The 13,056-nt window shown below is 54.2% G+C and overlaps 1 protein-coding gene across 1 annotated transcript in view; it reads left to right on the forward strand.

The window, feature by feature from the left end:
* Positions 1-710: 710 nt before the first annotated feature.
* Wscd2 (WSC domain containing 2) overlaps positions 711-13,056 on the forward strand; it is a 28,136-nt gene continuing 15,790 nt past the window's right edge. The window contains exons 1-3 of the mRNA XM_013014283.1: positions 711-1,144; positions 5,548-5,662; positions 7,090-7,274. Of these exons, the coding sequence (XP_012869737.1) occupies positions 760-1,144; positions 5,548-5,662; positions 7,090-7,274 (685 nt within the window). The 5' untranslated portion in view covers positions 711-759. The remainder of the gene's footprint in view (positions 1,145-5,547; positions 5,663-7,089; positions 7,275-13,056) is intronic.

Here is a 13,056-nt window from a genome sequence, read left to right on the forward strand (position 1 = left end):
CCAGCACAACTCAGGTCCCTAATTTTGTTTTGCTGGAAATGAAAAGGCAAATGTCTGAAGGACTCCAGTTTGGACTTTTGTCCAGTGGGGCTCCCAAGAGATTTTGTGCCATGGATAGTTTCCTCTCCTTTCTGGGCCTCACCTCCACCCCCGGGCCTCCAGCAAAAAAAAAAAAAAGGACAAATTGCTCAGGACCCCTTTAGATCTGGTGCTTCAGCAAGGACTGCTCACCTCCGCACATCTCTGTGTTGCAGGGAGCCTGATGCTCAGCTGGACAGAGCTTCTCCAGATTCTGGCCCCAGAAGACAGGCACTCCAAGCTTGCTCCCCAACTGTAGAAGAGACAAGCATCGGGGTCCTCTGAGAACGAATCTCACAGGCCTGAGGAGCTGGGAAAGGGTTTAGAGTGACTTTGTGGCTGCCTGGAGGGAGACCCCGGAACTCTTTACCAATTGCAAACATCAGGGTTCTCTGGGAACTCAGAGGCCAAGAACAAGATGTAAGGGAAATGGACCTACTTGCTTTGTGCTTCCTTTCCCAGCACCCCACCCCAACCCCCCCGAATTTCAGCTCAACCTGAGAGGCTGGTGAGCTCTGTCCTCAGCCCAGCCCTGGACCTGTCTTCTTCCTCTGGTCCTGACGATTCCCTCTGTAGAGGAATTCAGACTCAAAACCTTGCAGGGGCTCCATCTGGAAGGGCAGTTTGGGAAACCCCTCTGTCCTCTCGCCAGCCCACCAGCCATTCCGGAATGACCCTGCTATGGCCAAGCTCTGGTTCAAATTCCAGCGGTACTTCCGCCGGAAACCCGTGCGCTTCTTCACCTTCCTGGCTCTCTACCTGACAGCCGGGAGCCTCGTTTTCCTGCACTCTGGTTTCGGGGGCCAGCCTGCCGCAGTCTCACAGAGCCAGCCCAGCCCCGCGGCGGGGGGCCCGGGGGAGGGCGCTGCCGAACTGCCCTTCTTGGGGGACTTGCATCTGGCCAGAGGTTTTCGGGATGTGGGCGACGCTTCGAGCATCGCCCGCAGGTACGGACCCCCGTTCAAGAGCAAGGACGCCAACGAGAGAGCCAAGCTGGGCGACTACGGCGGTGCCTGGAGCCGGGCCCTCAAGGGAAGAGTGGTCCGGGAGAAGGAGGAAGAGCGAGGTAAGAGCCAGGTGGAGGGGGAACGCAGGGCAGTGGCAGCGATACAGAATGAACAGCTGTGCCCCGCAGCGCCAAACAGGAGCCAGCTGCGCTGCAGAGACCGCTGCCTGTGTAGCGCCCCGCCGAGGAGACAAGTCAAGTCCAGACAGGCCACACGGCTTGTCACACAGAACCTTGGGGTCTGAACTCCAGGCCTATGATGCAATCCCAAGCTTGATCCCATATCCTCTGCAGCCTTTTTTGGGTTTTTTTTCCTCCGTTTCCTAACTCACGTGACAGCCCGCACGCCCGGCCCTGGCTGCGCGGGGTTGTGCTGTGAGCATCTCTGCAGGGCTTCAGTTGCCACCGTTCTCTGCTCCTGAGTTGCTGGGGAAACAGAGGGTTCCCTGAGCCCCAGGTCTTGTGAGGAGAGCTTTCAGTGCAGGTCCTACGGGGGACAGCACAGGTGTGGGCCTAGGCCGTGGATTGTTCTCAGCCTCTTATGATCAAGAAGGGCTGTCACTAAGTTTCACAGGCTTGGACAAGACACGCAGGATCCTGTGCCCGGTTCACAGAGGTGGAAATCAAGGCCTGCAGGGATAGGTAGTTTAACTCAGATCCTGGGCACCTGTCCAGCTGACCAGCCTGCTGGGAAGAAGCCAGGGTTCCCTGTAGTCCATGACTGGATCATGGATGGAAATGTCTAGAATCCCGGGCAGGATGGGTTGGGAGACAGAGAAAAGGCCTCTCTGCCTGCCATGGCCTCTCTGCCATGCCTGTCAGACCTGAGAGGGAATCCATCCCAGGGAGCACATGCCCTCCCCACACCTGTGGACCTGGGAACCATCTAGAGACCCCTCAAGAGCCTCCCAGAACCCAGGGTCCACGGAAGGCGGGGTGAGGGACAGAGGAGATTAAGGATGTGGGTTACTATTCCATGTCTGCCCCCAGCCAACCATGAGGACCAGGCAAATGGCTTCCTCTTCTCCTGCCTCAGTTTTGAAATCTGTAAGATGGAGCTAATGATGGCTTCCCACCCAGGCGGTCCTGAGAGGCCGGGGCCGCCTGGTCAGTAGAGCACCAGGGCCTGGGCCCTGCCCAGAGCAGCGGGGGGTGGGGTGAAGCTATCACGGGGCTGGGGGCTGCCTGCGGGGTACAGGGAAGAGGGGAGGGACAGTGCCGGGGGGGGGAGGGAAGGATGGTGTCTACCTTCACTCGCCGTCCAGCTCCACCCTGGCCATGCCAAGCTCGAGCTACTCTTTCAAAAGCTCCAAAGTGCTCACAACTCTGGGCCTTCACATACGCTCCTTGTTATATTTGGGACGGACCCGACTTCTGTCCCACAGCCATGCTCCTGGCCTCATGGGTGTGGTGTGTGCACATGTGCACACCCGCTCACCCACTTCACCCCGTGGTCCATGCTCAGCTGGCTCCTGCCTCTGGATATCTGACACCACAGGTGTTGCTCTCCTCCCCACGTCCTTGCATGGATCCCCTCTTCTTCCCACAGACGCTTCCCTGGGTGTCCCAACTCAGCCCACCTCTTCCTTGGTCACAGCCCCATTCCCCAGATTTCTTTTCTGTGCAGGATTTGTCACCATCTGAACGCATCATGCGTGTGTGTGTGTGTGTGTGTGTGTGTGTGTCCTGTTACACTGCAGCTTCAGTAGGTTCGGCCATGTTTCTTCAGCACCAAGGACAGCTCTGGCACAAAGATGGCGCCTGGCACCCATGGCTGAGTGGATGGGGAGTGAATGAGTGAAGGACATCCGGTCTGTGGGGAGGACCGACCTCCCAGGGCCAGCCTTGCCCACCCCCACGGCACGACCCCCCCCCCCAGCTCTGAGCAAGCACTCCGCAGTGCTCCGGGCCTTGGCCCTTGGACTCACACAAGAGATTGCCTGTGCTCTTCTAAGATCCCCTGGAGAGCGCCGTTTCTCAGGCAGCAGCGGCAGCAATGGCCTTCTCTTTGGCTTTCTGCCCGGAAGGTTCCACACCCTGAAGTTCAACCCAACACAAGTAGAGAGGATTCGGGGGTGGGGGGGAATGGTCTCTATGCTGAGCCTGCAAGACACTGTAACTGCTGTGTACAGGGTCCTTGCACGGCACGGGGGAGTCCTCTGGGTGATCGCCCGGCACCATCACAGGGAGCACTTGAGCATCTTCCCAGTTGTGTATTTGCAGGCTGTCCTCTAACCAATCCCCGCCCCCGCCCCCCGACAATGGAGGACCACTGTAGACCGCCACCTGCTGCTGATAATTTGTGTGTGTGTGTGTGTGTGTGTGTGTGTGCTGATCCTGAGGCTTAAAGTCAGTGCCTGGGTGCTGTCCCTTGGCCTTTTTTTTTTTTCTCAAGGTTAGCGCTCTCCCTCCACTTCTGGCTTTTTTTTTTTTTTGCTGGTTCATTGGAGATAAGAGTCTCACAGACGTTTCCGCCTGGGCTGCCTTTGAACTGTGATCCTTCGCTCTCAAGCCTCCCGAGGAGCTCGGGTTTACAGGCATCGGGTTGATTTTCATATTTTAAAGCGAAATGATACGTGTAAAATGCTTACCACATCTGGTTCACAGCACGTAGCCATTGCTGCGGCTAGCAGTAGTAGCTGATCAATATTGGGCAGTGCTTATGGCGTCATCCATGCTATCAGTGACTTGCGGTCTCATCTAGTAATCGTGACTCCATAAAGGCAAGGCCTTCCTTGTCCCATTTCACAGAGGGTAAAACTGAAACTCCGAGAGAAAGCACTTACCCCGGAGTACACGGATAACCATTGGGAGAAACAGACACGACGCAGGGACTATTGAATTGTGACATTTGAAGGAGCCTGTGAGCCGCTGGGTATGCCGTGCTAGTTGCCCTCTCCCCGCGGCCCCCTGCAGCCCAGCAAGCTTATGCATTCTATACAATGCAAAGAGAGAGGAAATGGGCACCCCAAAGAGCAGCCCCAGCCCTCGAGGCTTTTAGCAGCAGCCCTGGGATCCGGCAGTGTTCCTGAGAACGCACAAATGCAGCCCATCCATGACAAACACAATGTATTAGCAGTAATAAAAGCAAGACTTGCCCCTGACCTGATGCTAACTATGTCTGGCTTGCTCCACAGCTGTCCAGGGCCGTCCAGGATGACGATGTAGAAAAGTCAGCGTCTGTCTTGGGCCGGGGGTGGGGGGAGGGGGGGAGGAGCTGCCCTCAGGTTCTCCGGCTCACCTGGGCAGCAGGTCTGGATCTCTGTGTGTTTAATGTGTTGATGTCTTGCCTTGACCTCACTCAGAGTGCGCCCTGAGCAGTCAGCGCAAACTTCAAATCTCAGCTCTGCATTCTGCTGGCTGTGCAGTCCTGGACCGATCCCTGTGGCTCTCAGGGCTTCAGTTTCCCCTTGCAGACAACACATACTCTGCAGGCGACAGGAGTGACGATTACACAAGACAGATGCGTTGTGTGGCCCGTATGGGGCAGGCACAGCTCTGAGTACTGTCCACTTTAGCTTACCATAGTCTGCAGAGCAGTCTAGACAGAGAGCTGGTTCAACCCCACCTCGTCACATACACGAAAACCCGAGCACAGAGAGGCAGAGCCCCATTCTATTAGATTACACAGAGCTCATATGGCATGTTCACGGGTAGCTCTCTCCTGTAAATAATCCTAGCTACTCGAGAGGCTGAGACCTGGAGGATCAAAGTTCAGAACCAGCCTGGGCAGAAATGTCCAAGAAGAGACTCTATCTCCAATTTAACCAGCAAAAAGCTGGTCTGTAGGCATGGTTCACATGGTAGAGCACCAGCTGTGAGTAAGCAAGCTGAGCCAAGTGAGAGGCCCGAAGTTCAAACCTTGGTACCAGCACCCCCCCTCCAAAAAAAGCACATATCTCTCTACATCTTCATAATTTTTTTGGAATAAGAAGAGACTTTGTAGAACTATGGAGTCGCGTTATAAGGTATCACATTTCCCATGAGATCCAAGAAAACATTCACGGCTTGGAGAAACTAAATCTGTGGTGTATTGCGGAGTGGTTGTGGTCTCAACTTGAAATTGTGCTTTGGGTGGAAATCATCACGTTGATGACACACGGTGAAGTACTTCAAACAGCACCGTGCCGTACTTAAAACAGCACTGTGAATGGCTGGTTTCCACTTAACTGTGTTTCCGGCCTGGTATATACAGGATGCTGTGGTCAGAGCATTTACACAGATCACTGGTCCGGCATTTTCATGGCCACTTTCAGGAAGACAAGGCCTCCCAGTAACTCACCTGCCTGTCATCCCTAAGGGTGACAGCCACTGAGACCGAGACCGGCCCTGCTGGGTGCAGAAGCATCAACCTTGTATCCAAGGTGCATGTGTCGGTGCTGCAGCTCAACAGACCACAGAGCCGGGGGTGGGGGGTACCTGTCACCTTCCTCCCCTAACGTCTTTGTTTCCTCTTCCCAAAGCCAAGTACATGGGCTGCTACCTGGATGACACCCAGAGCCGGGCCCTGCGAGGTGTGTCCTTTTTTGACTACAAGAAGATGACTGTCTTCCGTTGCCAGGACAACTGTGCAGAACGGTAGGACCCCCGACAGGCCACCTATCCCCTCGGGCCCCCCTCACCGCAGCCTGTGGTGGGAGGGAGTGCGGGCGGGTGAGTGCCGGGATGTAAGGAGAGGAGGATGTGCGTGCGCGTGCGCGTGCGTGTGAACGAGCAGGACTGTCCAGCTTCTGGAGATTGTGTTGGGCGGTGGCCTGGAACCAGGCCAGGAGTGAGCTGGTGGTGTATGTGTGACCTCACACAGATACACTAGGGTCTGCAAGGAACGGGGGCCTTGTGTGCAGGAGTGTGTGCAGACATCCAGATTTGTGCATGAGCTAGGTGCCCAGCTAGGAGGTCTCTGCCTTCGCAAGGAGGGACGGGGAATCCCGGGGGAAGCATTTTAGAAATGCAGCCTCCTGGCTAGCAGCTTTCCTGAAGTCCTTGCTCTTCCCCTGGCTCAGAGCGGCTTGTGACAGAATGCTCTCCTCTTCCCACCCCTCCCTTCCACCCAGCCCTCCTCCCAGGGAGAGTGGCCGGACTGCTCTTGCTTTGGAAAAAGTGGGTCCTGCTAAAGGTGCCTGGGGCAAGGCCATGGCCCCGGGGTGTGGGGAGGTGAGTCAGGCTGGGACCCCTGGAGAAGTGGTAACAGTCCCCGTGGGTGCCTTCCCCATGGGGCTGTTTGGCAGGGGGCCCTCTGCGGGGCCATGCCAGCTCTGGGGGTCACCTGGGGTGAGGGAGCAGACGATGTCTTTTCCGAGCCCCAGCCTGGTGCCCGCCCATGTCACTGGTTGCCGATGGGCCGAGCGCCGCACGGCCTTTTTAGGAAAGGATTCCAGGGAAGAAGTCGTTGAGCCCCGCGCGGGGCCTGCAGCGGCTCATCGGTTTTTAGGGGAAGGAATTTGTTCACATGGCAGGGATGTGGGCGCGGCGTTGCCGTCTTGCAAAGAGCTCATGAGACTCCCTGCCTCCTTCCCTCACCCCCAGCTGCTCTGGGGGACGCAGAGACCTCACGGGGTTGGTGCATGGAAAGGAGGGGCGGGCTCTGCAGAGGTGAATGTCTCCCAGACGCAGCACCACGGAGCAAGAGGGTGTGTGTGTGTGTGTGTGTGTGTGTGTGTGTGTGTGTGTGTGTGAAAAAGCAACAGGAGAGAGAGATAGGTAAACAGATGTGTGGTGGAGGAGTATCAGGTGTCAGCGAATGAGGACAGGTGTGTCTGTGTGGCAGACCTGTGCAATACATCAGACTCATTGGCCCCCCGGCCCCCTGGGGGTCTCCTCTTCCCCCCCCAGCTCTCCTGGCATGCCTGTCCCTGTGTGTCCCAGGGCCCTGTTCCAGCCTCTCCTATCTCCTGGAGGCCCCTGTGGGCCTGGCCTCCACGTTGGGTGGGTGTCCCTGGTCTGCCCCCCCTCCCCGGCCCCTCTGCATGGCGCCCGCTTCCCTGCCTGACAGCCTCCTCCCCCAGGGGCTACCTGTATGCTGGGCTGGAGTTTGGCGCTGAGTGCTACTGCGGCCACAAGATCCAGGCAGCAAACGTGAGCGAGGCGGAGTGCGACATGGGCTGCAAGGGCGAGCCGGGCAGCGTGTGCGGCGGCGCCAACCGTCTGTCCGTCTACCGGCTGCAGCTGGCCCGGGAGTCGGCCCGCAGGTGTACGTGAGTCGGCCCCGCTCCTGCATCTGCAGCGCCCCCCCCCCGTGTCCGCCCTGCGCCCTCCACGGCTCTGCCTGGCTGTGTGCAGCGCCCCACCTCCCGTAGTCCCTCCCTGGGCTTCGTACTGGCTGACTTTCCATTGGTTGAGTGGGTACCCCAGCGCATGATGGGAAGCAGCAGCACCTGAGTGGGTATCCAGGGTTATTAGGGGAACCCAGGGCATGATGGGAAGAAGCAGCCTGCTGGGCCGCTTGTCTGCTGCGTGTTAAGTCCACCATTTTTTATCCCTCAGGCCTAACTCTCCCTCACGCCCTCATTCCGAGGAGGAGGCAGATGGAGAGGTCAGGGCCAGCCCCTCTCCTGCCATGGTCCCCTTCTGTGGGAGGTAGTGTCCAGGCATAGTTCGTCACTATGGCGTGCCGGGCCCTGACTCCAGGCGCTGGGAGGCTGATTTTGTGTGCTTTCTCTGGAGCCAGGCAGGTAGTTGCCACTGGAAATTATCCCCATTTGCATGAGACTTAATGAATTCAAGCCAACCTGCTACAGGTCACAGGCTAGTTCCAGGTGACCTTCAGACTGCTGAGAAGCGGGAGGCTTAGTGGAGGGCAGAACTCTCTGGAGGCTGCTGTCAGTCCCTGGGCAAGAACAGAGACCCATACCCAACCTCAGGCTTCCCCAACTCCAGTGCACCTGAGACCCCCCCCCCAGGAGGCCGGTTACCATGTGGACTGGCTCTGTCCATCCCTCTGAGCTGTATTTCTGCAGTGCCCTCAGGTAAGGGCAGACTGCAGGTCCTTGAAGCACACTTGAAATAATAAAGCTAGACCCCATGGATTCCTTCTAGAACATAATTCTACCCACACAGAATAGGTTTGGCAGAAAGTGAACGCTGGTCTATGGGTCAAGAAAAGTCTCTTCTATGCAAATTTCTTTGTTCATAGAAGATTCAAGGACAGGCATCCGGGTGCAAGCCTGTAATCGAGCTACTCGGGAAGTGGAGGTAGGAAAATCTCCATTCCAGGGCAGCCAGGATGCAAGTTCAAGAACCTATTTGGAAAACAGACTAAAGCAAAAGGGGCTTGGGGCATAGTTTATGTGGTAAAGGCCTTGAGCTCAAATCTCAGTACTGCCAAAATAATTCATTCCTTGATGATGTATCCAGTGTTTCAGAGCCTGTGTTTTTGAAGCCACATGCATACTTTGTGGTCGATACAATTGCGAATATTACCAGCTTGCCAAGACATTGTTTTCTCCAGCTAGCTTCCCCTGGCCATCTGGGTTTGGGCCTGGCTGGAGGAGGGCAGAGGTAGTGAAATCCAGGCTGGAGCAGATCCACAGAGTGGGCTTCTGTCTGTCTGTCAGTGTGATGGGTTTTCAACTTGATGGTACATTCATCCTCTTCAAAACCAGCTCCCTTTGTGCCCATATTTAGGTGGTTCGATGGGGACCCTCTGAGCATCTGAAGGGAGGGCCTCGAAGTACTGGGGACGTCGGAGAGAAAGCTGTCGCCACTGAGCAGGGCTCTGGATGTGGCAGAGGCAGATAACGAGATTTTTGCGGGGTGTGTTGTGAGCCAGACATTGGCCAGATTTCTCTGTGGTTAGTGTTCTGGAGAATCTGGACATTCTCTTAAGCTCTCTCTCTCTCTCTTCTCTCTCTCTCTCATATCTCTCTCTCTCATACACACACACACACACACACACACACACACACACAGATCACTGGGCTCTGCCATGAAAGTGCTCTGTGCATGTCTCTGTGGGTGGGCTGGAAGGTTGCCGGGCCAGTTGGTGGCAGGGGAGCAGTCCACTGAGGTTGTCAGGGGGGCTGCTGTGCCCCTCAGAACGCCCGCCGATGTGTGAGAAGCAGCACTGTGGGAGGGACACTGTAGTATCCGAGAAAAGCATCGTCCCCTGGCATCCATGAGGACACTGTGGTCCTTCCTCCGGCAGGTGGAGACTGAGGTTCTGCATGCCCACCGCAGTTGTTCTGAACTGTCACTGTGTAAGGCTCGAGGCCTGGGCACATGCCCTCTGGAGACGTTAAAGGGCAATTCCATAGTTATTTTGGCTGGGATGAGAGTGGAGGCCGCGCAGATGGGAAGACTGGAGGGTGGGACTAAGCACACCTGGAATTGACAACGGGGCATGTAGAACGAGGACTTGGACCTTCCACTGACCCATGGTGCTCGGTGGGCTCCAGCATGAACTAGGCCTGGGGGGGGAAGGGGGGCTGACCAGGGGACAAAACAGTTCCCATGGGCCCCACGGGAGCAATGCTGGAACTGAACCTCACTGCAAGGTGATTTCAGGAGACGCAGAAAGCCACGTGATCCAGCCGTGAGTCATGGGTGAGGTCCCTCCCGGGTCCACACGGCTCTATTTCACACGGCACAGGGAACAGACATGGCTGGGCTGGACACCCCTGGGGGAGGCACCCGGGAGGAAGAGGAGGGTGATTTCACCATGAAAGCCTTGACAGGTGGCGAGGTGAGTAGGGAAGAGTGCCCAGTCTTGAGATGAGTGGCCAAGGAATTGGGTCAAAATCCAGGCAACTCCAGGTTGCTGGTGACAGAGTACCTGGGGGAATTTCGGGAAATAATTAGCTGCATAATTTACTTAGTTATTATTTGTGTCAGTCATGGGGCTTGAACTCAGGGACTGGGCACTGTCTCTGAGCCTCTCTGTGTTCAAGGCTAGTGCTTTACCACTTGAGCAACAGCTCCACTTCCAGCTTTTTCTGAGTATTCTTATTGGAGATAAGAATCTGATGGATTTTCCTGCCCAGGCTGGCTTTGAACTACAATCCTCAGATCTCAGCCTCCTGAGTAGCTAGGATTGATTACAGACATGAGTCACCGGCCCTGGGCTTGGCTACATGATTTTTCCCCCTCAAGGCCTTGACGCATCTTAAGAACAGAGCAGGGATTTGAACCCAGTTCTCTGGCTCCCAGTTTGCATTGTTCACACACTACAGCACTGGGGGGAGGGAGTTGCAGCTCCTCCCTCCTTTGACCCCCTGACCCCGCCCACCTTGGCTGCTGACTGTCAGCAATCTGAACTCTCTGAGATCTTCGCTGTGATGATGATGCCCTTGGCTTCCTGGGCCTGGGATCTGTCTCAGACATAAATAAATCAGAACAAGCGTACCCTCCGGGCTGGTGGCATAAGGCCCTAGCATGTGGTACAGCAAGCAGAGCCAAAGACAGAGCCCTCCAGGAAGCCAGTGTGGTGCAAACGATTCCATTTGTACAGTCATTAGTGGAAGGAGCGCTGTCTGCTAATGCTATTTCCCTGAGCGCCTGTATGGAACTCGGTCTGATGGCAAACACCCAAAGGAGGCTCCTTGTCTCCCAAGCACAGCCTTGTGGGGCATTGACCCCGGGTGTGGAGCCGGCCCACAGATCCCCGAGGCCACGGAAGGTCCCAACAGGGGTAAGGGCATTAGGAGTCTGGCAGAGGGAATGTCTGCACACAGGTAGCTGCTGCTCTGCCTTGACATCACCTCCATGTCTGGGGACTCCTGGATCTTGGTGAACAAGAACCAAAAAGTGGGCTTTCTTCTTGGTTGGATGTTATTAAATATATCCGACTCCCAGAGCAGGGGGATGGGGGGCAGGCAGAGAGTCCTGCTGGCGATTGAAGGTGCTGGCAAGATTTGGGTGTCAAGGCTCATTAGGGCTGTGCTGATCTGATAGGACTTAGTGGCTCACAGCTGTACTTCCCAGTGCCCAGGAGGCTGAGATCTGGAGGATCGAGGTTTGAAGATAAGCCAGGGCAGGAAAAGTCAATGAGACTCTTATGTCCAGTGAACCAGCAAAAAGCTGAATGTGATGCTGTGGCTCAGGTGGTAGAGTGCCAGGCTTGAGCAAAAAAGAAAGCCAAGTGAGAATGTGAAGCGCTGAGTTCAGGTACCAGCATGCGCACACACACGCGCGCGCGCACACACACACGCGCGCACACACACACACAGAGCTACACTGAGCTCGAATCCTCCGCTGGCCACCCACAGAGCATGACTGCCAGCCAGCTTCTCCCAGGACCCAGCTCAGCTTTCCTCTTCAGTGTCACTACCTGCCTTGATGGAGGCATCATGAAATCTACGCTAGGGAAAAATAGATCCCAACTTGAGCTTCCAAATGGAGGTGATGGGCGTAGAGCCCCATGGCTAGTTTGGGTCATTTTTTTGTCTTCAGATCTTGGAGCATTTGTGATTTAGGCTCGCTGATGGTTCACACCAGCCCGAGAGGGGCCCCGGAACACCCAGGGGGGTCCCAGATCCTACAACATCTCCTAGCTCTTTGGTGGTGGTGGTGGTGGTCATGGGGCTTACACTCTGGGCCTGGGCGCTGTCCCTGAGCTGCTTTTGCTCTACCACTTGAGTCACAGCGCCACTTCTGGTTTTCTGAATGGTTTATTGGAGATTAGAGTCTCACGGACTTTCTTGCCTGGGCTGGCTTTGAACCAGGATCCTCAGATCTCAGCCTCCTGAGGAGCTAGGATGACAGGCGTGAGCCACCAGCGCCCAGCTCTTTTTTTTTTTTTAAGAGAATAAGGTCTTACAATTTTTTTTAATTAATAATTACTTTATTCCTTTTTTGACCTTTCAATATTTACATATTCCTTCTTAATATCTGCACACATTTTTAAGTTTTAATTTCAGTTTATTTTTGTTAAATTTTAGATCAAAGTATATTGTTAATACACAAAATACATAAATAGTATGTACAGAATCATAAAGTGAATGCACTCAATATGGCTGCCATTACAACTTTGCACACATTTTTTGAAAACTGTTCAGCACATTTGTCTCAATATTTAAAACTGTATCTAGATTTTAAAACGTCTTCAGTTACTTGCATATAACTTAATTACACAGATTAGTTTAAATACAATGAAAATAATGTAAGAAAAATAGAGCTAAGAATTCTACTTTGTACAGTCTTTCACTGAATATTTCTATGTACATCTCCACACATTTCTAGCTTCCTGTATGTGTTTAGAGTTACCTGTCTATAACCACTGGAAGAACATGGGTTCCCTGGAAGGATCCAGTAGAAGCCAATGAAGTATTTTTTAAAAAGCAGTTGTATTACTACCTCTTGCATACCTCTTAGTTTTATTTGAGAGTTGAATAACTCTGATAAACCCAGAGGAGGAACACAATTCTTTAGCAACTCTTCGAAGTGAGGAGAGTGTCAGGACTTGGCACATTTGCTCAGAATGTTGCACTTCAGCATAGCTTATGGAGTGATACAGTTACTACTGGACTTGTTCAATATGATGAATCATCTGCTTTCCTACAAGAGTAGTAGCAGCTAATTTGGTGAGTGTGGATGGTCATCTTTTAGGAGAACTGCAAACCAGGGACAATTAGGTTTTGGCATACATTCTGCGCAGGGTAGTCATGGGAGAAGCAGCCTCTCTGAGGTCCTCTCTGAGGTATCAGCACTGCAGTGACTCGCTTCTCTCATTTTAAGGAGATCTTTTAGACCTGTAGAAAGAGAAAGTGTATATGTTGAGAATCAAAGACTCCTGTTTCAGTCTTGTTTCTACTTAAAACATACTGAGTTTATAGGGTAACCCATAGATCATAAGGTAAAAGGTTTGGTGAGTTTTCCTGCCACTACACTGTCATCCTACATGAACTGAAGGAGATGGGTTTTTTGTTTGTTTGCTTTTGGGGTCCAGTCGTGGGGCCTGAACTCTGGGCCTGGGCGCTGTCCCTCAGCTCTTCAGCTCAAGGCTAGCACTCTACCACTTGAGCCACAGCGCCACCTCT

Source organism: Dipodomys ordii, unplaced genomic scaffold (assembly GCF_000151885.1).
Source record: "Dipodomys ordii isolate 6190 unplaced genomic scaffold, Dord_2.0 Scaffold23, whole genome shotgun sequence".
Taxonomy (NCBI): Eukaryota; Metazoa; Chordata; class Mammalia; order Rodentia; family Heteromyidae; genus Dipodomys; species Dipodomys ordii.